General features: G+C 39.4%; 1 protein-coding gene across 6 annotated transcripts; it reads right to left on the minus strand.

The window, feature by feature from the left end:
• Positions 1-23: 23 nt before the first annotated feature.
• Positions 24-27,990, minus strand: asb8 (ankyrin repeat and SOCS box containing 8). 6 transcript variants are annotated; one of them, XM_080899785.1, is made up of 14 exons: positions 27,481-27,640; positions 26,418-26,594; positions 26,219-26,323; positions 12,864-12,935; positions 9,305-9,401; positions 8,989-9,101; positions 8,408-8,572; positions 8,075-8,223; positions 6,123-6,216; positions 5,901-6,020; positions 4,767-4,910; positions 4,278-4,466; positions 3,714-3,819; positions 24-3,009 (listed from the first exon to the last, which is right to left on the minus strand). In XM_080899785.1, the coding sequence occupies exons 2-14, from the start codon at positions 26,544-26,546 to the stop codon at positions 2,777-2,779; spliced, it is 1,716 nt and encodes a 571-aa protein (XP_080755911.1). In that variant the 5' UTR covers positions 26,547-26,594; positions 27,481-27,640; the 3' UTR covers positions 24-2,776. The 6 variants fall into 6 exon arrangements, with proteins under 6 accessions (XP_080755911.1, XP_080755908.1, XP_080755906.1 ...); XM_080899782.1 differs by lacking the exons at positions 26,219-26,323; positions 26,418-26,594; positions 27,481-27,640 and adding an exon at positions 20,376-20,429; XM_080899780.1 differs by lacking the exons at positions 26,219-26,323; positions 26,418-26,594; positions 27,481-27,640 and adding an exon at positions 19,461-19,958.
• Positions 27,991-27,993: the final 3 nt, after the last annotated feature.

Here is a 27,993-nt window from a genome sequence, read left to right on the forward strand (position 1 = left end):
ACACAGATAAAACAGTATAAATGTTCATTATGATGTAGTTTCTTTAATTAAAACTGCAGCACTGTAAGTGTTCATGGTATTCCTCTTGGACATGCATGGAAAAGTAAATATATTCATATAGTACAGATATGTACAATACAAGGACAATTTTAGAAATTATCAGTCCAACAAAGGGAGTGTGAAAAACCATCAATACACTATGTGTAATTTTCACATTACTGTATTTCCCACTAAATTGCTATGTTTAGAACAAGTCTGGCCCATCGTTAACAGGCCAAAGACTGTAAAGATTATTGTTATTTGACCAATTTAAACAATAAGTTAGACAACGAAGCTCAAAAGACACGACCAATTGTTAAAAGGTATTAAAAAAAAAGAAGAAAAGAAAAAGAGGGGGTAAAATTTCTTTTAAAAGGAAAAAAAAGAACAAAAAGCACAAGTCCATTTTTCTGTTGAGAAAACAAACCAACAAAAACACAAATTGTTGTGTTAAAGAAATTAGTCTATATTCATCAGCGCAATCAGAAGCGTTATGATGAAGAGTGTGGTGCTAAAGACAGCACGCAACAAAATAATACAAGAAAACATAAAAGCTAAATGCAGTTTGAATTTTCATTTCAAATGAACAATCGTCTATTTGACTGCCAGCAACTTACACAAATTGCCGAGGTCGCCGTTGAGACTGTAAGAGGAGAGGTTCAGTCAAAAGGGAAAAGGTATTAAAGTTGCTCAGCAAATTCCCATTTGTGTATACAGTACAGATAACAGAAAACCATCATTAAAGAAAAAACAAAAAAACATTCTGATATCTCTGAAAAAAAAAAAAGTAAATTGAACAGAAATACAAAGCAATAGTTAACCTGCATTACTTTAGTGCATAAATGTCCTTATGTTAATAAGTCATATCCTGTTTTTGAAATATCATATCTCGCGAAAATATTAAGAAAGAGGGCAAAAGAGGGACAGGGGGGAAAAAAAAAAAAAAAGCAAACCACTTTGAGCATTCATGTAAAAATATATCGATATCTGGATAAAACATCTGGGGGATATTGTAAAAGAACTAGAGCCTTTCAGAAACAGTCACAAGACAGCTCGTCTTCTGCCCTTAAAGCTCTGACCACTGGAGATGTCTTTGCTCCGTCTCTCCACCAGATGACAGACAAGTACTTCAATATTTTAACAATATTCTAAAAAGACACTTTTTATTTACTTAAAGGCCTCAAAAAGCTTTGTTTATTAATTAAATGTTATATTTATTGATGTTCATTTTTTCCCAATTTATATACACTGACTAATATAATTCTCTAGAGCCGTTTTTTGCCCCCATACAAGCAAATCTGTATATATTTATGTGAGGGGGGGTATCGGAGGCACAAATGTGATCTTAAGGCAAAATGATCAAACACTGTGTGAAAGACTGTGTGTAAGTGCAAGTTACAAGCAGTGATATACTGTCATAGTGCCACTGCAACCTCTGAATCACAAAATAACAGTCAGGGTATTCACTTCTGTCCCAGGACAAGTACCAGATAGTCTTTGGAGAGATCCATTATGGCTTAGTTTCGGTTTGGTAGAGAGCATACAGAACAAGGGGTTCATCGCATTTTCAAACGAGCAGCAAAGGATGTGCAACCATCCTGAAAAGTGTGAAAATAACAGTTACAGTAAGTCCAGCAGGGCCCACACACGAAGAAAACACAGTCACCAGAACAGTTACATGTAAAAATGGAAAGAGGCATCCATTTACACACCAATAAACCACCTGCCTGTTTCAGGAAATATGAAAAGGTGGAAAAAGTTCAATTCCCTTCAGGTCAGGAAAAAAAAAAAAAATCTGCTCCAACAAACTTGTTTTTAAATCGCAATCTAACATAATTTTGGTTACATGGGTCAATCTGGGAGGACGTGCCAATTAGTTAAAAGAAATATAGCTGCGCATACTGTATCAAAAACCCTATTAGAAAAGTCACATGCTAACAATCTAGCTAATAATGCATCAGATCAGGAGTAGGCAAACTGCTATGTTCTGATGTACATAAATATACAATCACACACACACACAGTTAATACACTTTATCATAAAGGGGTGTACATGAGGTAAGGTTTTTGGGTCTAGGTTGAGATCGTGTTGTGGCTGAGAACCATTTACTAAAGGTCTGAGTGAATAATTGAGATGTGAGTCAGAGAATTCTAGACAACTATCGCATCTTTGGAGCCGAGGATGTATAGGGAGGCATTCTGTGATGGCATGTGTGGGTGTGCGTGCAAGGCTAAAGTGACGAGGAGAACAAGGCACTGTTCCCTGCTGGAAAAAGTGTAGAGCCCTGTGTGCTGTTTATATCGGATTTAATTCACACACACAAAAAAAAAAAGTTTACGAAACACCTGTGCGGCACGTGTCCACGTGGGAAGATCGTTATGGCAGTATACTTGACGCAGTCCTACAGTCCAGTGAAGAGTCCTTATTACTGAGGGTGAGGACAGTTGAGTAGGGACGCACAGGAGGAAACAGGGGGTATTGGAGTCCAGCCCCTGTAGTCTATGGCAAAGTTAACAGGAAGCTCTCTTAAAAGTCTCAGTCCTTTCCCAGAAGGCTGCTGATGAGCTCCAGGCCCCAGCAAGATGGCTCCCCAGGAGGGTTAGAAAGACCACAGAGGGGAGGGGGGGCAGAGGAGAAGATGTGAAATTCTGAATTTAAAAATGAGGGAACCTGGGAGGTGGGAGTCTTTTCTACCCTGGGTGACGAGCCAAGTGTGGGCCTTGGTGGCATCGCTCATCATCTGGCAGCAGATTGAGACTGTGCAGCCATGATAATGTGAGAGGGTCCGCTCTCAGCTCTCTGCTGCTGGCCCATTCCTGCCAGCACTGACATGGCCATAGCCTCAGCTGCTGCCCTTGAGCTCAGGCCGTTTTGCCCCGTAGAAGGGCTAGGCGCCAAAGAGCTGTGCTGAATCACCGGGGCAGGGGAACCTGTAGGCTCTGACATGTCTTTCATGCTCTCGTCTGCAGCTATACAAAAAAATAAAAAGGCAACACAGGCAAAGATATTTATCTCATTTATATTGAGCACATTCCACAGTTTTCATTGCTGAAAATCTTTGGACATTATGTTAATTTTTATTCGAGTGAAAATCAAGCTATATTCAGTAACTTTATCCCGTCCAAAATCAAGGAAATGCCCCAAAAAATACTATAAATAAAACAAGAAGTACTGGAACAAAGATTTTGCTACTTAATTATAGTTCTTGTTTTATTATTTTAATGTTACCATCAGCCCTTAGCAATATCTAAATTGCAAATGTTGCTTTTTTTATCCAACTCTATTAATAATTTTTGGACACATTATTATCCACTGTGGCCGTTGCCATAACAAACTGAACCCTAATTATTTCAACAAAATTACAATTACTTTGTGGGCACTGAAGAAAACTACAGCTCACATGAAGATACTAAAGCCACAGCAGCATGGCTATATTGTAACCCAGGCCTGCTCATTTCTTCTTGCAATCACAAGTAGAGAGCTACACACCAAAGCCGTGTGTTTCGATTAAAATGTGAGAGCGACTTTGAGGTTCAAATTTCATTTTAGCTCTTTATGCTTTGCGCAATACATCTACTATATTTCTACATATCTAAGACATGCAATTCAGACTCAAGTTTCCTCTAACTTTAAATAGAACCGTGTGAACAGGGCATAGCTGTGCAGGGCTCACCTAAGTAGGCAGTCTTCTTTTGTAAGGTGGTTACAGGACAGTCCTTGTGGGCCAGCAGCAGCTGCTTTAAATGAGCCACCTCATTACGCAACAGAGACACTTCATTCTGAGAGGATGGAAAAGAAAAAGAAAAAAAATCAGACTGATTAGTACTACAATACTAAATTTCAGAAATTACATTACACTTCCCAAACCAATAAGGAAAAAAAGTAATGCTTGGTTATGTAATTTAAAATACAGACTTCCCATATTTTTCTTCCCTAATGGATTTTCCGGTAGAAACAAAAAAGTTGAAATGGTTTTGCTTCCACTGCAGAGCAGCGTACATTTCCCACAAGGCGTAAGGTGTAAATATTACCTAAAATTTCCATTTGACAAAATAAAGATATGAAACAAGATGTAGTGGTTTCCATTGTTTCAAATCTATCAGCTATGTTCATTTGCAAAAAGAATTTACTCAATACTAATGCAAACTCATTTATCTTATCTGGAATCCACCTCTCAAACTTTTACAAGTAGTTAGAAGCCCCATCACCAGCATCCACCCACTGGAGGCCCACTCACCGACAGTGAGACGTTCAAAGTGCTGAGCTCCTCGGCTTTCTTCTCTAGGGAGCTGACCCACAGTTTGCGTTTCTGTCTGCAACGGGATGCTGCCGCCCGGTTCCTCTCGAGGAAACGCTGCCTTCGTTCGTCGGGGTCATCGTCTGTCGTCCGCCGTCGACGCCCACCTGTAGGCTGTGCTGGAGATACCTGGAGGGAGAAGCAGGGTAAAGGTCAGAAGGAAACACACAGACAGACGAGATGAGTGGAAAAAAGACGAGAAAAGGGAAGTATGAGTCACAGTTTCATTTTAGCCAGCACACACCAGAGTCATCTCGGCACAACAAGAATATCCCCAATTTTCTGTTAACTAAAACAAGTGATGTGATATATAATAAAGAAAGTTTAGATGACTTAGATGTGATCATCTTTAATCCAAGTTTAAAGCATATTTTGTATGGATGAAAAAAAACATGTTACAGTCAGGAATTTATACTTAACATTGAGTACCTGAGGTTGTGCAGGTGATGGTGCGTCTGGCTGCTGGACCAGCAGCTGACTCTGTTCTGCCTTCTGAGGTACCATGGGGCTGCTGCCCATGGCCATGATCCCCATACTCTGTCCTGACGGGCTTTGCAGCGCAGCCTTCAGACGCTACAGAACAACAGTCAAATAAGCAACATCAATAACAGCCACAGGAATTTAAAAAAAAAAAAAATCATGAAAAACTTCATTGTAACTTTGTAGAAAGTCATAATCAAAGCGTGTCTGAATCAGTGCCAACAGCATGTCTACAACTTCACTGTGCTGCGTCTACATTAACTGATTCACACTTTGCAATAACAACCTGGACAAGACCCTAGTTACCAATTTTTGGCATGTTTTAAAGTTGTTTAAAACATGGAGAAGCCTGATTCTCTCCGAGGAGAACATTTACAGATGTGCTCTCTCTGAACTGTTTTCAGCAACAGATTCATGTGACCTCCTTCAGTCAGATCTGGAGGCTTTATATGCTCCCGCAGCAGTTCTCGGATTTTGATCATGTTTGATTTAAGTTGTGACTAATTCAGCCGTGATGATTAAAAAAAGTGATTGCAGCCCTGAAGGTACACAAGCAGTCAAATGTTATATATGCATGTGTATATATATATATATATATAAAGCAACCTCGATAATGATCATATCGTATTAGAAGCGCCATGAACAAAAAGATTCTGCAGATCAGCCCGAAACCCCCCCAACCCCAAATAAAAACAAAAAACCCAAACTAAAGTTTGTCTTTAATTACAACGATGATCATCTTCTTACGACTGAAGGAGTGAGGGGCTAGGGTAAACAGAGGAATGTGCTAAAGGGGATACTTTATATGTTTTAAATACCATAAACAATGACTGCACTCTCTCAGTTTCATCTGGGACATAGCTGCAAGGTGGAAACTGTGCATGAATCTCTGTGTGTGCATTGCACTATCATAAAATGAGTGCAAACTGTGTTGTCAGGTGAAAGGGTTACATAAACAAGCAACCACAGTAAAAGATCATATGACGAAGGACCTAAGCCTGTGCAGCGGAAGGCTGGAGGGTGAAGATGGAGACAAAAAGAACAGATAAATAGATAAAAATAGAGAGCTAATCTAGTGCTGACCATCTTGGCCTCTGAGTGGATGCTGTAGCCAGAGGGGGAGTTGGAGCCGCTGCTGCTGCCTCCCAGAGGAGGACCAGGGATCCCAGGAATGTTGGGTACCATGCACAAGGGTCGAGCCAGCTGGTGATCAAATATGAGACACAAATGCATGGGTTAAAACTAAACCAACTTCTAAGTTATAAAGTAAAGTTACAACATACTTAGACTGTTAGTCTGCCTTACATTAATGACAGAAGGCATCTGAACAGGACCAGGCAGCACAGGCACTGCCTGACCAGAGGGAAGCATCATCATAGGGTAATGGCTCGTCGGTGAACTGGAGAGACAGACAGCAGACGACAAATAAGAAGAGGAGATTCACTCTTGTGTTTGTTAATGAATTTTAAATTATGCTTTTTAAGAAATAGAACATGCAGTCCATTGCTTAATGATGAGAAAATATTTCATAGATTCATGAACTAAACTGTATTTTGTTCCTCTCAGGGTCAGCCACAATCAAATGACAAACCTGGGTTGATGTGTGTAACACAATATTATAATCCAGTAAAAAATAAAATTTTATTTGAGTTGTTCAAGGTTATTGTGACTTGCTAAAAACTGAACTAAAAACTAAAACCAGTGTGGAAAACACATTTTAGATAGTTAAAATAAAAATGAAAACTACACTTGAAAAATAAATATGAATATTTAAACTAAGCTCAAATTAAAACAGAATTTTACTGTTTGCTAGTTTGGCCAAAAAACAAAACTATTACAACCTCCCTGATAAGGCAATGATGGTCATGTTTACTGAGACTTTGTATAGTTTTGTGTTATTATTATATTTATTCATCCATCTACTAAAAAATTTAAAATAATACAAACTAGACTAAAACTAAACATTTTCAAACAATAGAAACAAAACTGAGACAAGAAACCCCAGAGTGGAAACAAACTGAAACTAAACTGAATGAAAAACAAAACATCAAAATGGGGGGGAAAAAAGACTATAGTAGTTCTGATATTAATGACGTGAAATTGTTTGATCTTAGCTTAAATATGTAATTCTGTCAAATATAAATATATCTGAATGCAAACACTCCAAATTATGATTTAACATATATGCATTCCCTCTAATACCAGTTTTTAACCAGTTTAATGCTGTTTCACATTTTACATGTCCAAAGATAAAAAGTTAAGATTTATATTATGACTTCCTTCGAAACCTTGAGTGTGACAAGCAAGGGATTTTTACCCACTCTGCAGCCATTTTCACAAATGTGTGAAGTTGTCGACTTTTGTCTGAAACACTGTGCAGCGTCCGTGCTTAACTTGACTGATTCAACAGCAAATATAAACATTAATTTATCATTTTTTATTATTTATAATGGTTATAAATCCTATGCATATAATATTGCTGCAGACATAAGGAAGAATCATGTTACAGGTTCATGGGCTGAGTTTTGTGCAGGATATTGCAAGCTGTAGCTTCCCATACAGTAATTGACGTACTACACATCGTTGGGCTTTTATGCAACACATTAATGTCCATAAATGAGAAACATTTTGATAAGTTATACCCAATTATAAAATGCATGAGTTTAGAATGCAAATAAACTGATATGCTATAAACTTTCTCTTATTAGCGTGTACTTGTTTTCAGTGAAATGTTACAGATTTTATGTGAACCATGATCATCTTTTCCATTATCCCAAGATAACATCTAAATTGCTGCTGTGTTACTTTACATACATCTGTATATGAAAATAAAGACTTGTGTTAACAGGGGAAAACTGCAACAGCTGGTAATCCTAACACCTATTTTATAGTGTCTGTAACAGGAAAAACAAATTCAATAGTTCCCTTTAAAGCTGCGTATCTTTCTTATTAATCATGAATACTTCGCAAAACTTCACATCCTATTTCACAAGATCAAAACTGGCATAATTTTTTGTCAGAGCACAGCTTTTGGTTGTTTTTGACTGTGGCTGACCCGTCGGGACCACAAAAAAAGAAGAAAAGAAAAAAGAAAGAACATGATGGCATCTTTGATATTAAAGGTTCACTTGCAAGAACATGAGATGTTGTCACATTGTTTGCAAAACATGTTTTTTAAGCTAGAATTTATTTTAAGTTGAAGATTAAGCTTAAAGAGTTTAGCAAAGACCAACCAAAGGATTTGGAACTTAACTTACCCCAAAGTACGATTTGAGGGTGGAGCCTGTGTGATGACGGAAGTGGGTGATGGCATGGTGGGCTGCAGAGCATCAAAGCCCAAATGTAGTGGGAGGGAACCTGGACGCACAATAGTCGGGGTAGGGGCTGAATTCCTGGGTGGTGTGTCCTACAAGATTAAAACAAAAAATAAAATAAATTAGGCTTTTATGTCACACATCATTTGTACCCCCAAACAAATTTCTGCAACCACTGCAGCCACAATGTATCATGAATTACTTGCAACATCACTTAGCGATACTCCCCTCCTCTCTACACACCTATGCAATCCCCCTTATCAAGTTTTCTTGTACCTTTCCTTTAACTAGAGGCTCCCTGTTGCTGTCCGACTTCCCAGATGTGGAGTCAGGGCTGTCTGGGGGTGAAGAGTCGACTTCTACAGGTGCCTCCTGTTTCACCTTCACCTCTGATGGTGTCTGCAGGCTCATGTCCAAAGCCACTGAGTTGGAAGCAGGGAGCTGAAAATGAGTTACAGATAAAGAGAATGATCTATATGTAGTGTAAGATTAAAGTATATTAAAAAAAGAAAAAAAAAAGGGAAGTGGGCATTCATCACAAACTAAACAGCCACAACCCCAGCTCTGAAACGCATATAAAGTGCAATAAAACACCAAACAGTTTAAAAAGAAATTGCTGCAAAAACTGAAATGTAAATGACACACGGACTGTGTGCAAGGCACGAAGTTCAAGTTTGTAAATTTTTTGACTGAATTAATACTTGAGATAAAAAAGAAGGAAGTAAAATGTAATTCTTTCTGGTCATGTCGAGTCTCTGTAGAAAATTTCTTCGGTTACTGTACACTGTAATGCACACGGTCATGCACAAGCGCAGAGATAAAAGAAGATAAAATCATCAACCGCAAGTGTTGCTTACAGAGTTCTTGGCCCTCTTCTCATCATCATCTTGTTCAAAGGAACTGGCCAGCTCATTGAACAGGCCAACCTCCTCGCAGTTCTTTAGGAAACGAGTGGGAGTAGGTGTCTGGTCTAGGAAAATGTAATGAGCAGATATAACTATTCAAAGTAACAACACCACAGTTAGTTCACACTTACACTGAATGTAAAACCCCATGTGATATCTAGTGTTGGAGCACGCTGACGTTAGGGTAAATATTGTCCATCTGAATGCTGCATGAGGACATTTAAAAACACAGTGAAGATGAACGTCTGTCTCACACGGACGAGAGTACCTGCAATAATGACCGAATCAGTCCTGGCTGGTCCGAATTTCAGCGTCATCTCATGTTTGTGTTTGTGTACTGCCAAGTGGTCCTCGTTGGTAAACCTCTGGAAAAGCGAACAAGACAAAAGAGAACATTATATGAATTAGCCAACAAGAAACGGCAACTGCGTTCTGAAGAGACATCCTGTTTTTTGTATTGCTAAAATCAGCGATAGATAATCTTTTGTGGCCAACACATGCAGTCTGTGGAGCACGCAGTATGTGACAAAAAGGTGAAAATGTCAACAACTTGATAGAGAAGTATATATAAATAAAAATAAAGGAAGAGGGAGAAAAAAAATATCGACAGAACTGACCACAAAAGCTGCAGAAATAGCTGCACACGTAACTTGGTGTTGTCCAATGAATTAGTGTGTAAAACACATGTATGAACTGTGAGTCTGTAATGATAAAAGAAAGTCTGAATTCTGTTACTTCCTTTTGGCTGCTTTCAGCTTAAGCTACAAGCAGCCTGGCGTTAGCTCAAATCAACCGCACAGACGGCATTAACAGCCGTCCTCGGAGACATGGAACTTCTTTTGAGAAGTGGTGAGGTGATTCACTCGAGAGACGTAGGAGAAATAATCTTGGCTCTGGCACCAGCCTATTCACCATTCACTGAGGCCTATTTTAGGGTCCCGTGTTGCAGTTGCGAGTTCAGTCGTGAGAGTGAAGTGGAAACACAGTCAAGTGTCGGGGGGCTTATTTTTAGCCCGACCAGGAGCATCACCAATACGTGTCCCATCTGTCTCATTCCTCTGAACAAGGCAGCTAGGTCTTGTGGAGAAAAACTATCTCCAACTAATCTCCATGTATGAGAAAATGGCAGCTAGGATTACTCCTCCCCACGCAATAAATACTGGACATCATATAATAGGGGAGCTGCTGTTGTTGTTGTTGTTGTTGTTGTTAACTTGGTAGAAGGAAAATCCTGAGCAAAGCCAGGAATCAATCATCCTTGTTCTATTATGGGCATGATTCAGACTTTCCCAGTAGAGAACTGTTGCATTTAAAAGGGCAGCATTAAAACAGTATTTGGACATAAAGGATACAATAATTAGCAGCAAATCGCAATTAAAGGCCAGAAAATGTATAAACATATAATGAAGGTGCTGGCAAATGTACAGGATAGAGTACTGAACCTCAATGCCTTTAATACCGACCACTACCGCAGAGTAGTGGAAACCATCAAATCGAATGCCTTGTCAGTATTATAACGGAAATTTGATTGTTGCCAATTTTAGACTGCATTTTCATTTACATGCATTACTTGCTTGTTAAGATAACACCAAGCCTGTGTATATCAATATTTGTATATTACTCCTGTTTTAACTGCTGTGGCATGTGAGCTGGACCACTTGTGGTAAGAACCCTGCAGAGCACTAAACAGATTTTGTCTTTTGTTGTTTTGGTTTAAGAAGAAAAAAAAAAACAAAAACCTCAACCCTGGTTACCAAAAATCTGATGATGTGGCTCCATCACTAACTGAAGAAACAATTCACTTAGCTTGTTAACAAAGTGGATTCATTATCAACTACAGAGCCACATTTTTCTCTCAGGAGTAGGCAGAGATGAAAACCAAGCTAAAAGAAAGTAATATTACAGTTAAGTGATCACAAACATGACTCCCCAAAAAATTCTGTAATCTTAACCAGCGAGAAGTTGTTACATGTGTACCATGACAACTTTATTCAATTTCACCTGTTTTTTTTTTTTTTTTATTTCACTGATGCCTTTGACTTTTTGTGTGTGTGTGTGTGTGTGTGTGTGTGTGTGTGTGTGTGTGTGTGTGTGTGTGTGTGTGTGTGTGTGTGTGAAGCAAGTGCATCTGATACCCCCGTGTTGGTGTAGTTCCTGCATTATCTTAACGCTTTAGAGCCAATGGTATCATATTTGATACACAGTTTCTACAAATTAATTAAAGCTAATACGTGCAAATGATTTTTTTTTTTTTTTTTATCTCATCAGAAAGTTCAATAAACACTCAATTTCCAAAAAATTTAAATTTTCTGGCAATTATTTCATGGTTCAGGCTTTAGATCAGGATCAGCAGTGCAACTGAACGATCATGTAGTTGTGCTATCGTAGCTTTGCAATGTGGGGAAAAAAGACATGTTTTCCTCTTTGTTTATATAAAATTCTGTTCTGGAAAGAATTGTAAGAATTTCAAGTGTTTTCTTTATTTTTTCGTACAATAGAATAAATATATGATCATTAGCCAAATTCTTGGATAATGCTACTCTAACATAATTATCATGACATAGAAACACCAACACAGTGATATCAGATAGTGTGTGTAAAGTGACTGTGTTTCTTAAAAAGGTGCTAAGCAAATGTGATTTCTTTTCTCATTATTTTTGTTTTGCATTTCTTCTGCCCTTTGACATAGATTCAACCAAAACAAAAGAAAGAAAACTGTTTGTTTATAACCTTGTACAGGTTCTCTAAAGTGAGGTGGCACTGCGATACTGACAACATACCCAAACATCTAGCACCACTCTGCCATCCCACACCTGTTTATACAACAGTCTGGCTCTAAAACAATGCTTTGAGAGTGACACAGCTGCAGACCAGCACTGTCATCCACATCACTTTGCCTCTTTAGGTCTCTGTTGCTTAAGCAGTAAAATAAATTAGTAATCAAACCAATGAAATATGCAGAGTATTTACATCACAAAAACATGTAAAGAAAGACAAAGGAAGGGTCCCTAGATGTCTGCGACGTTCTGAAAAGAAAATTACCAAACAACTCATCATCACTTATTTATCGACTATGCATGTTCAACTGCTTTACATGACTGCTGTTCAAACCACAATCCCATTCTTCTGATCAGAGCATGGAAGAAGTCCCAAGAATCCCAAGTATTGCGTAAACCCATAAACACTTTCTTCCTTCAGATTCCCAGGAGCCATTTCACTACTAGCTCTAAGGATATCACACCCAAATGAACACAGCATCAGACATGATGATTTCCTGTGTTGAATAATCATGAGTCTAAGAACAGACTCCTTTTTAATTTCTTCCTTCTTCTATTCTATGATATCAAACCAAGCCTCGTCGAAACACCACGTAACAGGCATGTGAGTGCACTACTGGCACTCAGCTGAGTCACTGCCTCGGCTCAAACCTGTGTCTGCAGGCGCTTAGAAGTCAGCAGTGACAGGTTGAAACAATAACGGTGCTGATTACTCACTGGAGCTTCCAGTGAGTCATTGCAAAAGGAGACAGCATTGTCTCACAAAACGGCATGCTAGCATGAATGTCATCGGTGTGATGTTAATTATAAGTGTTGCATAAATATGTCCGTTTACGCTTGCAGTGAGAACGGATCTTTTCAGGGTTGTTGTATATAGCGCTACATTAAAACCAGTGCGTTCTCAAAAAGAACGTCTATTTATTTTTAGGTTTCATATAGTTTTCTTTGAGAAGTACAATACTGTGAAGTGCAGTACTGACCTTTGGTAAGCAATTACAAAAGGCAAAGATTACTACCACAGAGAGCAGGACATGAAAAGAGAGGACTTACCTGTCCGCATCCAGGAGCACTGCACACAAAAGGTCGGTCGTCCCCCATTTTTGCAAAGAGCCTGCAATGTAACTGTGGTAGAGGAGAAGAAGAGAACATTGTTGCAGCTTTTTTTTTTTTTTGTTGGTGTGTGTACTGGCAAAATCCTGAAAACAACAAAACAGTGATGCTGTGGCTTGTAGTCTTTAGTCTGAGCAGGAAGCCGAATGGTATTTAAAAATAACCCTGGCAAGGAGGAAAACACGCACAGTGGCAGCGAGAAGAAGTTTCCCTGGTGATACTTCCTTCACACACACGGGGGCTTCGGGCTGGCCAATGAGGAGCCTGCTTACACGAGAGGACGGCAGCTACCGTTTACACAAAGACATCTCGGTCTCCTTCTCTTTCCCTGTCTCGTTTTTCCTCACTTCCAATGCCTCCTTCTCTCATTACTACTCTCTCCTCACCTCTCTGCCACCTTGCCTCCCCTCCCCTTCTCGTACCCCTCATTCAATGTTTCCCGCTCTCTGAGTCAGCTGTTTCTCTGTGCACGCACATGCAATCTAAGGTTAAGTACCTCCTCATTCACTTTATGAAGGTTTTCATGTGTTTCCACACAACAGATCTCTGGCACTGGACACATTCCCATTGACCTCGCTGCGTTTTGTTCTCCAGGTCATCTTACTACTTCTAAATGAACATCTGATACTTATATTTTAAATATTATGAAATTTTGCAATCTTAAGGTGGATGGTTCAGCTCCTGAGAAGCAGGATGAAGAGTTTTAAGGTAATTTGACATAGCTAAAACTAACAAGTTTTTTGAAACATGAACATTTAACCACAGTTTATTGTTATATTAGTAAGTACTTTAAATTATGTATAGTTTTTTTTTACCAATATGTATATATTGTTAGAGTGTAGCTACCTTTTGCTAGCTGGTTGTTAACATGACTTACAAGAAAAACACATTAAACATAAAAAAGTTCATCAAAAGATAACCATTATTTCAAAAATATTTCACGGCATAATCACGCCGTTTTGTATTTCTTAACTTCTAATAAATGTGCCCCAGGATTTTAGTTTTAGTGTACTATTAACACAGTATTAACAGTATTTTGTAAAGTAAGTAAAAATAGAGGCATATGTGGGCAGCACTGTTGGCCCTTCTAATCTACTAAAAAACCTAAAAAGCTTTCCAATAAAAGTTATACACAACACCCCTCTCACCTTCTTATTATATGCTGTTGTTGAGAGTTAAATACGTGCATGTTTTATTTGTTTTCTTCTTCTGAAGTGGCAAAAAAATGCAAGCATACTGCTTCAATCTCTAATGCCACCAACCCACCCCCACCCTGCGCTGCTCTGCACAGCTGAACAACACTGCACGTGGAGACAAACTGGGAAGTTAGAAAAATAACTCATTAAATTTAAATCGGGAAATTGGAGGGGAGGGGGGAGGGGGTAGAGGCAACGGACATGAATGTTTTAGCATTCTCAGCTGGCCCAGAGTGACGTCTGGCAGCTATTACACAACACTGTCCCACTGAAAATACACCAACTGCATCGAGGACTTTGTTATGTACACACGCAGACACAACCAACATGTACACAAAGGAAAAATAAAGCCACTCACTGGTATTTATGTAATATACTGTATATATTATACTCAATGTTCTCCAGCTCTTGAGCAAAAATGTTGTCAGACTTTTGTGATTTAACACAAGCCCTAGGATGTCTTTTGTGATTCACCTCTTAAACTTTTACTTTAAAAAAAAATGCTGATTTGAAGACGGGGTAGACTCTCTGTTTTTACCATCAACTGACAGTCCATAATTATCTTTCAGTTTATTGCAATTCAAAAAGCAAAAGTTTTCCAGCTTTAGAAAACATATATTTAGAAAATATAGCCGATGGGCCAATCACAGGTCTTTCAAGACCAGACCAGTTGAGCACTACCTTACAACCACTGGCAGGCAAAGTGAATAACATTATACATTATTTCATTACAACAAAACATTCTGCTGGAAAATCCTTGCCCCTGGTATTTATGTATTATGCATTTATACATGTTATTGTGACACATACCAACTAAGCATTGAGGCAGTCTAAAGTTGTCATGATACTAGAATTTCAAACTCGACACTTGTACACAGAAAAATATTCGATACCCTTTTCAATACCACAGGCAAGATTTTCTGCGTCCTGCAACTAAATAATGTCAAAGTAGTGATATCGTGAAAAAGTTAACTTTTTTTTTTTACACTAATTTTCCATAAATTACAGATTTTGAAGGTTAAAGAAATTTATCTTCACGAACAAAAACTGAAAGACCTAACCGGTCTTTGATTGGATTTTAAAACTGACCTCACAGCTGGCAACAACAAAACAAGAAACAGATTTTGATAAACATTTGTTAAAAATAAAATAAAAAAAGCTCAGGTTTCTCATCTGGTCCACATCTGCCGGCAGCAGATGTTGAATACAGTTCACACTGCTCCTCAGTCTGCAGCTCTTCACATACTCAGCTCTGCTCTTCAAGACTGAAACCCGTCCAATTCTGCTGCACTGCTCCAGATTTCACTCTCTATTTGCTCCAATTAGTTCTCCACACTCTGGACTCTTTGCTCAGTTCAACTATGCTTCCCCAACTGCTCTGAAAAGCCAGCAAAATGCCCAGTTCTCCATGTGTCTGTAATCCAGTCTGTTACAGCTCAATAGCCCATTCAGCCTGCAATAATTATTCATCTTTTGTTTAACTACAGTCGACTATCATCTGTTAATGATAACATATTACTAATGTGGCTATGGGGCAATTACTAATAGTTAAACAGCTATCATTACCATGTGTGCTGGTTAGATAACTGTTTAATATTTCAATGTTGTTGAAACTAGAGCTTTACTGACCTCTGAAATTCCTTCTAAAGTGTTGTTCGGTATTATGGACAATAACTACTTCAGCTGTTAGTGAGGGGAGGAGCTGTGGGCCTGACTACAATGGTGCTGCATGCAGTTGTGTGTCAGCTGGAAGATGCAAAGACACCACTGTTTGCATTGATACTCTTGCAAACGAGTATCTTAATTTAATATTAATTTTGAGCGCAGGTTTTTTTGTGTGTGACAACAATGGTAACGTCACTCGTCCTCGCCCGATTCCCCACTCAGCAGGACAATGCAGCCACTACAATGCAAAAACTGATGAGTACAACTTCCAACATCCTAAGGTGATTGAGCAACTGCGGGATGCACCAGAGCAAACACCACACCACACAGCTACCCATACGGCCCAAGGGATCACATCGCCAAAGTCATCCAATGAGAAGCCACGAGACATTCCCAGACGTCCCCGGTCAATAGCCCAACAGGGCAGAGATGTTATGAAAGAACACGTTCACCTGGGATATAAGGATTTGAATCTTGTTTGCAGCCAAGCATAGACAAATTTTCAACAGGTAGGGTCAAAAACCAAAGAGGAGAAATCTGTTGAGTGTAGTAACATTGCAGTCTCATTACTTTTGAGTAGGGCTGCCACGATTTGTCGACTAGTCACGATTACGTCGATTATCAAAATCGTCGACGACTGATTTAATAGTCGACGCGTCGTTTGAAGCTTTGTAAGATCACAAAAGACGCAGGAATAAGTGGCAGGATTTAAGAGTGTAATAACGGACTGAAACAGAAGATGGCAGCATTGCATGTACAAGGATGTCAGCTACCGTTAAACCCCGAAGAAGAAGAAGAAGCAGCTGTGTCCCAGAATTCATAGCGCGGCCCAGCGCAGTTTCCAACAATGGCGGCAGCTAGTTAGTTTTAATGTTACTCTTATTATTCTTTCTGGGTCACAAAATAAACGTTTAACATATTTTCAGGCGAGAATGTAGCTGTGTAAACCTCAAATATCTGCTCAGTTTATCAGGACACCACATATTTTCAAAAGCGCTCCGACGTTTTCGGAGACATCTGTTACCCACTAGCTCGTTAGCTAGCCGGGGGCTAGGTCACTAGCGCCGTGAGAACACCGGACTCCCCGCAAATCGTTTTCAAACCCACCACCGTCTTTCGCTACTCAGGTTAAATATATATGAGTCACTTAGATAACTTAAAATGTTATTGTTTGGCTTTTTTTTTTTTAGTATTTTATTTGTTCCTGAGTAAATCAGTTTGTCTGAGATTAAAGTTATAGTTTTTACACAGCTGAATAAACGTCAAGCAGACAACTGATTATCAGAAGTGTGAGATGCTTCAGAATATACTCCAGTGTCCTGTTATATTTTAGATAGCAAGGAGTTTATTAAACTTCACCGAAACAATCTGCAAATTTCATTAAAATTTAATAAACTATCATCTTGTCTTTATTTTTAGTTAGCACAGACCTTAAACACTTAAAGCTGTAAGCTAATGATAGTTATATAAGAGCAGATGCTGCTGGTGCAATAAGCTGTAGTTTTACGTCCAATGGATGATGATCTGATTAGTCGACTAATCGCAAAAATAATCGGTGACTAGTCGACTATCAAAATAATCGTTTGTGGCAGCCCTACTTTTGAGCAAAAATTTGTTTGTGAATTAAAAAGTTGCTTAGTACATAGAGTTTTTTGACAAACTGGAAAGAAAAGACAAATTAAAAATGTTTAGCATTTCACTATTTCTGAGTTACTGACCACATTAACCTGGGCTGTACCTCTAACATGTGTTGTGCATGTCATTTAACATTATTGAGTGGGACAGATTATTCATTTTTTTGGCGAGGCATAAATGTCTGAAAGTTTTCCCAATGTTGAAGTCAGTATATTTTCCTCCTTCCATCTCTCCCTCTGCAGTCCTTGAGCCAGCGCGCGATTACCGAAGCCTTGCGCTGGAATAAGACACTCTCCCGTGAAGCTTAGCTTGTAACAAACCTAACGGTTGTGTCTCGCTGCTTCATGAGAAAAGGGGTCTGCATCATATTTGCAGGCAAACGCTGCCCCTCTCTGCACACGTCAAAGAACCCATGAAACAGAGAAGTCTGATTTCTTGCAGGCAACAGGTCAGTGCAAGGCCCCTCACAAAGTGCTTCCAATCTACTGAGTCTATTTGGGTGGACGTGTCTGCAAACGAGATACTCCATCTAGCTCGTTATACCGAGGGTGTGGACTGTTTGAGGAAATGGACACATCTGGCATCAGGAGTAGGAACAGATTTCAAAGTTTACATCTTACTAAAGACATGCTAGACATTAACTTGGCTGGCTGGCACCAACATGAAATGTGGGATTTGATTTTGTGGAAAATCCACCATAAATTCCAGATGACAGGGGTGGAAAACACCATTTGTTTTCATAGCTGCCCCAACCAATTACTTAAACTGATTAAAACAGATGTGTTAAGGTCTTTTCTTCAGCATCTTTTACTTGCTTCACATTAAGAAGCCATCCGTAATTACCGCCTAGATTTATTTATTTATTTATTTTTTACAGGTAGAAATGATACAGTTAAATTAATGTTGCGACTGTCAGAAGTGTCTCACTAACGTTTTCCTATACCCTCAAATAGCTACTTCATGCAGACCCCCAATTTCATGCGAGATAATCAGTCAACTCGTTACATCAGTCCTGATGCACATCACTGATATCAATTACAGGTTTTAATATCAAGTATTTTCACCTCCTTTCATCCAAGGTGACATGGAAGCACTCAAAGCGTTCTCATTTCTGTCTCTCTCATTGAGTCGATGCCAAAGTCCCAACATTAACTTGGATTTCTCCGACTCAGCAGGTGTAAGGGAACAAGTCCCAGCTATAATCAGCCACAGCCATCCAGTGTTTGACGCCGCCTGCTAGGAAACTGACTAAACAAACTGTATTAATAGCTTGCACTGCAGCCATGACTGTGGAATCTGGGGCTTAAATTGCCAGAGGGTAGGGAGACCCCACAAAGAGAAAAATAACTAAAGGGGGCTGGAGGGGAGAGGGATAAAAAAAGAAACCGTGAAAGAAAAAAAATGCAAATCAAATATGTGCTTGGATAATTATGGGATCAGAGGTGAGCATTTGAGACAGGACATCCAGGTTTATGGCTGGGTGTGTGCAAGAACCAAAGTGTTTTGTTTATGTAAGCAAAGTGAGCACAAGATTTAGTAAATGGAACAAAAGAAATCCTATTCCTACTTCTGCATAACCAACAAGGCCTGAAAGCTAAATCAGTGTTGATGCAGGACAATACAGGATGGACTCAAGGGAGCTTCCTAAAATTAAATCAGAGACATTTTGTAGATTTGATTGTGGTCTGCAACTTTAACAAGCAAATATAGATTTATAACTATAAATTCAAAAAGAAGAACACCACATTGAAATGTAGCCAGTAGCTTTTACCCATGCTCTACAACACTTTCAAGCCAATCATTACTTAACTAATCTAATCAACAGAAATGCCTAAAAGCATGCAATATACACTTAAAAAAAAAAAAAGTTTCATTTTCAAGCTGCAAAGAACATTTGTGTTGGGTCCAACTTCCAAACATCTCGCATTACTCTTCAGTAATTGCATGTATTTGGTTGGACAAGACATAGTGCAGTTTTCTCAGTTCTAACACTTCTCTTAGTGAAGGAATGATGCACAACTCTGCCAAAAACATGACCTACATTTCTCAGGAAGGTGTTGACATGGATGGAGACATGGATCGTGGAGCGTTGAGCAGTTCAAATTGCAATACTGTGGATATCATTAGTACTTTTTTTTTAAGGTTTTCTTGCAAACCCAAATTCTCGCAATATATCCTACCGCCAAAAAATCTACACGAGCGCGCTTTTTTCCACATATTCGGCAATATAAACGAAGATTATTTTAAAGTTGAATTCCCAAAGTTCCACAAACTTTAGTTCCTTTGTGAAGACACCGCTAACTGTGTCGAAAAGGTTTGTCTTTTTTAGCCTCCATTACTTCTGGCTACGTACGGGTACATAAGCCCAGCCTTTTCCCGTAACAATGCCGCCTATTCTGTTCAGCAATTGGCCACGAGAGCGTCAGTTAGCGACTTCTAGGGCACTCATAGGTTCGAACCCTGTCAATAACGTCCGACAGCTGAATCTGATTGGCTAAAATCTTGAAATCAACTTTTTTTTCCTATCAACGCAAAACTAATGGCTAGCTAATGTGGCTAGCGTTAACAACAGGCCGAGCGCACACTTAAAAAGTGAGTGATAGCAGCACTTGCTACCACTTTCTGCCATGACAATAGACATATATTAAAATCAATTTAATAACATCCGACGTGAATTGCTGTATTTCAAAGTGCACTTCGGGTATTTAGAGTAACAACAGCCGAAAAGGCTAGCACTTAGTTGGTTGGCGGAGTGACACTTGAGTGCAAAGCGAGACACAGTGGGTCCGAATGAAACGTTGTAGCTCCCACAACAGTTTTGACAACTACATAGACGTGTCGTTTTAACGTCAGCAAACACTGAAAAGTGTCGTGTCGAGCGCGACATTGTAATCATTTACTATACTCGAATAATCTATGGTGAATTTAAAGGTTAATAAAGTGTTTACAAACTCACCCTCGCGCCCCTCTCTCTGACTCCCCTCTCCTCTCTCTTGGAATTTGACACTCCCCTCGACGCGGACTTATCGCGAGATTTCGTACAAGCTATCTCTGCCTGGCCACATGTAAAGAAATGCACCAGAAAGCTCCTACATTTATTTGTTTTGTTTTGTTTTGTTTTAATTTAATCATAATGAAAGTTCTGTGTATATAAATTCAACCCAAATTTTCTGCAGTTTAATGATGAAACGAAACTTAATTTTTGAATATTTTTCTGACTCATCAGAAATTGTAACCCTTACTCTTACATTTTTTTTCTTGCTGCTATTTCTGTGTCTGTATTCCCCCCCCCTCCCCCTCCCCTCAGCCTTTGTATATATCTTTAAGCATAGGATGACTAGATGGGAAAACAGTCTTTATGTTTTCTGTGTCATTTATTAAAGCTTAAACAGAGAAACATTGACTTCAAGTCCACCTATACAGTGGGTGCAATTAAGATATTAATTGTAACTGACTCGTGAAAAGAGGTAAATTTGGCTTTGCAGGGTAAGAATTCCCCTCATAACTGTATGAATTTGATGGGTTTTCGAACAATAAACTTTTGCGAATATAACACATCCTTTTAAGTACTGTACATCGTATGTAGAAGCTTTTTGGAAGCTTGAACTGTCACTTACATTTTTAAGATATGTCTCATTTGTCTGATATCATCAACATGTCATTAATTTAAAAAGTTACTGACTGTGCATCTGTGTGATTCAAAAAAACATGATAAAACATTAAAATGATGATACTTGTGGTGCATATGGTTATTAGTTTCATGATATCTTCATTTTTTCAAGTCACTGATTGAAGTTTTGTTACATGGTATGTCACAGCTGTCAACAGTGGGGTCGTTCCCCTCTTGATTTGGTTTCCTTCCTGATACTCTCAACTTATCCCTTTGTAAAGGTACAAGCCCCAAATAGCTGGTTAAAAAAAATCACAAATGAATATGCCTGAACTTGTGATCATGTAAATGTAGCTCTTCTTATACATTTGAAAAATGCATTCAAAAATGTATTCAGATAAACTGGCTGATGTAATCTACAGCCAGTGTTGCTTAACAATAAATGTTTCCTCCGATATAGAAGTGTCACATTTACTTCAAAGGCAGTCTTACAAGCTGGTGACTTAGAGACAGGGCTAGAGGGACCCCCAATGGATAATATGAGAATTGAAGGTGCTAATGGTAGCTTTCAAATTCTTTCCAAAACACTGAAGTAACGGTATAATTGGTCATTTCTTTGACTTAAATATGTTTGTCAAGAGCTTTCCCCAGAAAAAAAGCATTTAGCATTTTAAAATGTAAAATTAAATACAAACCTTGTTTAACTGTTGTAAATAGCACTTCTATCATAACTCCATCGATACTCTGGCCATTTTTTTGCACTACAATTAGAAATTACTTCACAAATACTAAGTATAAATATATTATCCGTTTCCTCTGAACTGCTCGCTGTAGCCGCTGTGATCCACTCCAACATGTGTACTAAAACTCTTATTTTTTATTATTCATGCCCTTGAGAGAATATGTTAGATGCAGCAGATCATGAATATTACTTCTGAATTTAGGTTATACACCCACTGGTCACTTTATTAGGTACACTTTTCAACTGTACATTAACACAAATATCAGCCAATTACATGGCAACAACTCAATGCATTTTGGCAATTAGAGATGAAGACGACCTGATGAAGTCCAAAATGCACATGAGAATGGGAAAGGAGAATAGTTGGACTGCTTAGACCTAATAGGAAGGGAACAGTAACTCAAATAACCACTCCTTAAAACCAAGGTATGCAAAAGAGCATCTCTGAACATGGAACCACAAAGCATAAGGGCTACAGCAGCAGCAGACCACACCGTATGCTACTCCTGACAGCTGAGAACAGGAAAGTGAAGCTTGCCTAAAACAAAGCACAAAGGATTCGAAAAACGCTTTCTGGTCTGATGAGCATAGGGTCAGAATAAAAAAACAACATGAAAGCACGGATCTATCCTGCCGTGTAACTGTCTGCCGGTGGTGTAATGGTGAAGGGATATTTTCTTGGCACACTTTGGACCACGTAGTAACAACTAAGCATCATTTAAATGCCACAGTCTGAGTGTTATTGCTGAACATGTCCGTCCCTTCATAACCACAGTGTAGCTATCTTTGGTGGCTGCTTGCAGCTGAAAAATGCACCATGTTACAAAGCTCAAATCATCTCAAACTGGTTTCTTGTACAATGACAATGAGTTCACTAGAGCACGCTTGGGATGTGGTGGATCGGGTGCTTCACATGGTGGACCTGTGGCCCCCAAATCTGCACAACTATGTCATGTCGTCATGTCAATATGGCCCAAAATTTCTTAAAAATGTTTCCAGCTGTCGAACCTTGTTATGAAGAATTAAAGAAGCTCTGGAAGTAAAAAAGGGGTCCAACCCAGTACTAGCAAGATGCATCTAAAGAAAGTAACACATGAGTGTATATTTTGACAAAGCTACATATGTTATGTTATGTTCAGTTCATGGTAGCCTGTAGCCATGCACTGAGCTTTAATAATTGCACTTGGTATATGGTCTCTTTAATGAAAGATATTTGACATGCCAGAAGCAGGAACAAAGTTTTAAAAAAACATCATGGCTCGTGTTTTAAAACGCTGTCACTGTGAATGTTTGGTCATCAGTGACAGTGCTTACTGTAACAGTTTGTTATTAGATATAACCTGTGTTGTATATGCATATTGTAAAACAATCACAGCGCAGTCAATAACAGGTATAGACATCAAGTATTCTCTATTAGATGTAATTAATTGTGACTTGATATATATGAGCTATCAATGTGTGATTTTTGTGAAGAGCAGAGAGAAAAGAGTGAGCTGGAATATAAAGGCATTTACTTGCAGTATGTTTACAAAGAAGAAAAAAAGCACCTTTGCTGGTGTACACAAGACATGATCTAGAGGTTAACTTTTACACATTTGTAGAAAGGCAAACATAATCAAGCACAGAAATTGTCAGATTGTAGACAAGTGCTTTAACAAATTGCAAGTTAGTGAATCCTTCAAAGACACAAACTTAGTCATCATGCCATATCATGGTCCTAATACGTAACAATTTAAAATAAAGTCACTTTCAAATATCCTGCAAAATGTTGGACCAGCGAGCACCCTTGAAACACAAACTTTTGCAAGTTAAGACTGAAAACTTCCACTGATAATAAAAACAAAACAAAAAACAACAACTTTATTCCTTATTGGCAACTGGAACTGCAACTTTTTATTTCATTTTATTAAAATATAGACCAAATAAATACTAAATCACAAGACTGCAGACTTGCTATCAGAGCAGAAGAACTTCCAAAGACTATGGAGGCAAAGTTAGTGTGCCTGGCACATCATGTGAAACCAGTAATAGTTACCAACCTTCTGCTGCATCGACATAAATAAAACTGCTGCCATCTGGCATAATTTCTAATCTGCTCAAGTGTTTTCTTCTATCCCTTTTTGAGCCTCACTTTTTTTTTTGGTGGGGTGGGGCTATCCATCCCAGCAGTCACAGGACAAAAAGAACGGTGCAACCCCAACAGGCCGCCAGTCTGCCACAGAGCTAACACAGAGAAAAACGAACACTCACAGCCAATTCTCTAGTTAACCTAACATGCATGTTCTCAGAGCGTGGGAGTAACCTGGAGTAACCCAGAGAAAACCCACGCAGGCATGGGGAGAACATGAAAACTTCGCACCAGCCATCCAGTGATCCAGGACGTTCTTGCTGTGTTAACCCCCACACTCTGCTTTCTTTAAATCTGATGTGTTTACTTCTATTGGTATATCAAAAATGACTGCAGCATGAGCTCTTCAGGGTGTCAGAGAGAAAGATGACCACTCCAACGCCAACATATAAACCACCTTCACACGACACACTCTATTACAAATACAGGACATGAGTGCTCATTCATCAACTGTTTGTTTCACTCTAAAAAGGTATAACGAGCATATACTCATTCTGTAATTTATGACTTTCCTCATTGTCTGTGGCAAACTCTTTTAAATTATATTTACATTTTAAAAAGTAACATTCATACTTCCTGTGAATTTAGCAGGCAAGATAATAACTTTAATTTCTGACTATTCATGAACCAAAACAGCTGGATGATTAGATGCACATACATACACCGTTACTATGATGGAGCTGAATAAACCTGATGTTATACTTTCTTTCTGCAAAGAAAGTGGGAAAGATTTCCTTAAAACAGGCTTTGAGATACTCAACGCATGAGGAGAATGCACTGGTGCCAACTTGATTCTACAAATGAAAATATATTCATCTGCAGTTCACTCACTGCTTATTTAGATTTTTTGTAAAGAAAAATACATTAAGTTCATCATTCCTCCTATCACATATATTGTAATAAATTGCAGAAAGGTTGGACAACTCTTTAATACCGTGGAGACACTTCCTTGCAGTGTGCAATGCAGTGTGATGAGCTCTTTAATAATGAGCCAGTGAGCTCTGAAGAAACAGCTTCATTTTCAGTCTCTCAACAGCAGATAGTCTTTGATAGTCTCTGGTAAAGGAAGCTCTTTGACAGCCGTGGGGAGGAATTGCACTCCGAGACTTTGCCGTACTGCACAGCGTGCCAGAGAGCGAAGCGTGGGCGCCTGAGCCACCATGTTGGTCAGCCTCGCCAGCAGCTGGGGATCTTTACTCAGCTCCCTGGGAAGGGTGCCGTCGGCCCGTCGAATCTCAAACCTCCCTGCTGCTCGACACAGTAGCTCCAAACACTCTTCCTCTTGTTCGGTGCCCAGGCCTCGGGCCAACAGGGCCACCAGCCGGGAGATAGGGGTCTGGCCCTTCAGGTTAGTTACATGGACCTGCGCTCCATAGTCTAATAGCACTTTGACACTTTCAAGGTTGCCTTTCATTGCTGCCCAGCTAAGAGGTGTGTCATTGTTATAGTCACGGGCATTGGGACAGGCCCCGCTCTCCAGCAGGGCCCTTACACACTCAGGATTATCTTTGAAGGCGGCCCAGTGAAGAGGAGTGTCTTTATTGCCATCCAGGGCATTTGGCTGGGCTCCATATTCCAACAGCAGCTCCACACAGCTCTCATCCTTCTCTGCTGCATAGTGCAGTGCTGTACGATTATAGCCATCCAAAGCATTTACCTGATGAGAAAATTCAGTATAATGAGCAGTCTTATGCCAACAAGACTTAATTAAATAGCACAAAGCTGCAGGGTGCCCTGAGAAGTGACTGTGTAGGCGTCTCAACGCCTGCCAGATATTTTGGCTCATGTGTTGCAGCACAGATGTAAAAGGAGGGTGAAATGGAATAACCAGATGATTCAGAAATTGTTTGCACCATTAAATTATATCAAAAACAAAAGAACGACAGTCTACCAAATAGTCCAAATGAAAACTGCTCAGTGATCATCTAAAGAAACAGGGAATGAATGTGAATGCTGTGAGACCTGAAAGTAAAACTCAATTTACAGAGGATAGTTTCCATCAAATAATTGTAACGATTAACCCTTTAAATTCTCCCATATCCCCACCACATGTACACAGTACTACTAAAATAAACTGATACAATTTCCCTATCTTTCCAGACAGCCAGTGGTTTCAGATCATGACTCAACATGAATCCTTCAGTGTAAACAATGCTAGGTGTCTTCTTTACATTTAGAAAGCTTTTAACCTTTGTCCTGCTCACACTTACACTGACTGTGTTTGCATGCATACTTACCCGCCTTAAGGCCAAAACCTTTAAAGGTGCCGAATAAATCTAAAGTGAATATGAAAAACTTCCGTGTGCAGCTGTAACATACCTCTGCCCCCTTCTCCAGCAGCAGCTCCACACAGTCAGCATCAGCAACCATACAGGCACAGTGCAGGGGTTTGAGAGTGCCATGCATCCGATTCACATCAGCACCCTTAATCAGCCAGGAAATAACAATATCAACATTACACTCATGACACTACAGGGGATTGTTTACGTCACTTTGACTGGAAGATAAGCAAGCCTACCTTACGGATAAGATCCTCCACATTGTCGTGCGGGAATGAGCGAATGGCTGCAATTGTTCGGATGAGCCGCTCAGACAGGGAATATTTACTCTGAATGCTTTGCATGATGTACCACATAGTAGAGCTCATGTGTAACAGAAGAGCATTGCACCCAGGCAGGGGTGACGCTATGGCACACTGAAACACAGTTTTTAAAAATTGCTTGATTACAACTTCTAAGACACAGTGAATCTTAAATAAGTCAACAGAATATAAAACAGTCATTTCACAGTTTATCGTGCCTAAGTATGCACGCAGACCTGTTTTATTCAGTATACCAGTGCTTTGGTTTGATGAGTTATATGCTTGCTATAAATACAAAATATTTTCAGTTTACATACAGAATGTGTTAGAAATTGTTTAACTAAAGACCGAAATTTCACACAGCTTTGTTAAAATACCAAAATTAATATTCAAAATTATCTTTCCCGACTATTATCTGTTTGGGTTGGACACGATGTCTTGTCGTATAATCTAGATGGTGCAAGGCTCAGCTGTAATCAGGGAGATGACACCCAACTTTATTTTGCTGTTGCTACCTAACTGAAGTAGATACGACCCACTTGTCAGCCATATATATATATATATATATATATATATATATATATATATATATATATATATATATATGCATGCAGCTATCGCCGCTGCTTTTAACAAATGACTGACACACACAGCTAACCTTAGCTCACTCTGCAAAAATAAACAAAGTCTGCAACAATGACACAAGGTTTACAATCAAGTAAAAGCTTTAACGTTGACGTAGAAACCACAAGGGTTACTTCGCGCTGACCGGAGGAGTTTATAGGCAAAAGAAAAACAATCATACCCGGCTACACTTCCCACTATCCTGCTAGCTAGGCTAGCTAGCTGTGAGGTAATGTTAGCTTCGAGATGCAGGAACAAACGACACTCACAGACGGAGAAAAACCGCTGACATAATTACCAACTACTTGTAAACTCGCCTTCCAACACAGCTCGCACGAATCAACAAGAATTAAACAATGCTGGTGAAAACCCATACCGTTTACAGTCCACGGCTTGAAGGTCTGGCAGGTTACTGTATAGACCGACCGCTGCTAGCTTTCACATAAACACGAAACGTCACCACTAGGGCCACGCCCTCTGTCTCGAACCTCGGTATTTAAACGCGGGCAGAGTGGACGCTGACTGTCCGCAGTAATTTGGTATAACCTGACATTTTCTCTGAACACCGACGTTTACGGGGCCTGGCAGAACTCCACGTCCTCGCCAAGTGTACTCACTTATCCCAATAAAAGCATGTATGACGGCACGGCAGGCTACCACCGGCGTGCCACGGATTCTTTCAGTTTATGTCCATGTTAGGGGCTCAGCTAGCAGAAACAGCGGCAGAGGAGGTGGGGAGTTGGACTCCGATGATCAGGAGAGTACTAGCTAAGGATAAGCAGTTTTTATCATCTTCTTACTTTATCCCTAAGGTTTAACCTAATCCTGAACCTGATAGTCCCATGCCGACATCAACTCTCAGCATACGCGCCTAAAAATGGGTAGCCGA

Source organism: Rhamphochromis sp. 'chilingali', assembly GCF_963969265.1.
Source record: "Rhamphochromis sp. 'chilingali' genome assembly, chromosome: 12".
NCBI lineage: Eukaryota > Metazoa > Chordata > Actinopteri > Cichliformes > Cichlidae > Rhamphochromis > Rhamphochromis sp. 'chilingali'.

What these genes read in the sequence shown, in the direction of transcription:
- asb8 (XM_080899785.1), bottom strand. Translation starts at nt 26,546, where the DNA reads ATGAGCTCTACTATGTGGTACATCATGCAAAGCATTCAGAGTAAATAT. An exon ending in AGAAGAGGGCCAAGAACTCT is followed by an intron (nt 8,573 to 8,988) that starts GTAAGCAACACT and finishes ACTCATTTTCAG; the next exon opens with CTCCCTGCTTCCAACTCAGT. An exon ending in AAAGAAGACTGCCTACTTAG is followed by an intron (nt 3,010 to 3,713) that starts GTGAGCCCTGCA and finishes TTTTTTGTATAG; the next exon opens with CTGCAGACGAGAGCATGAAA.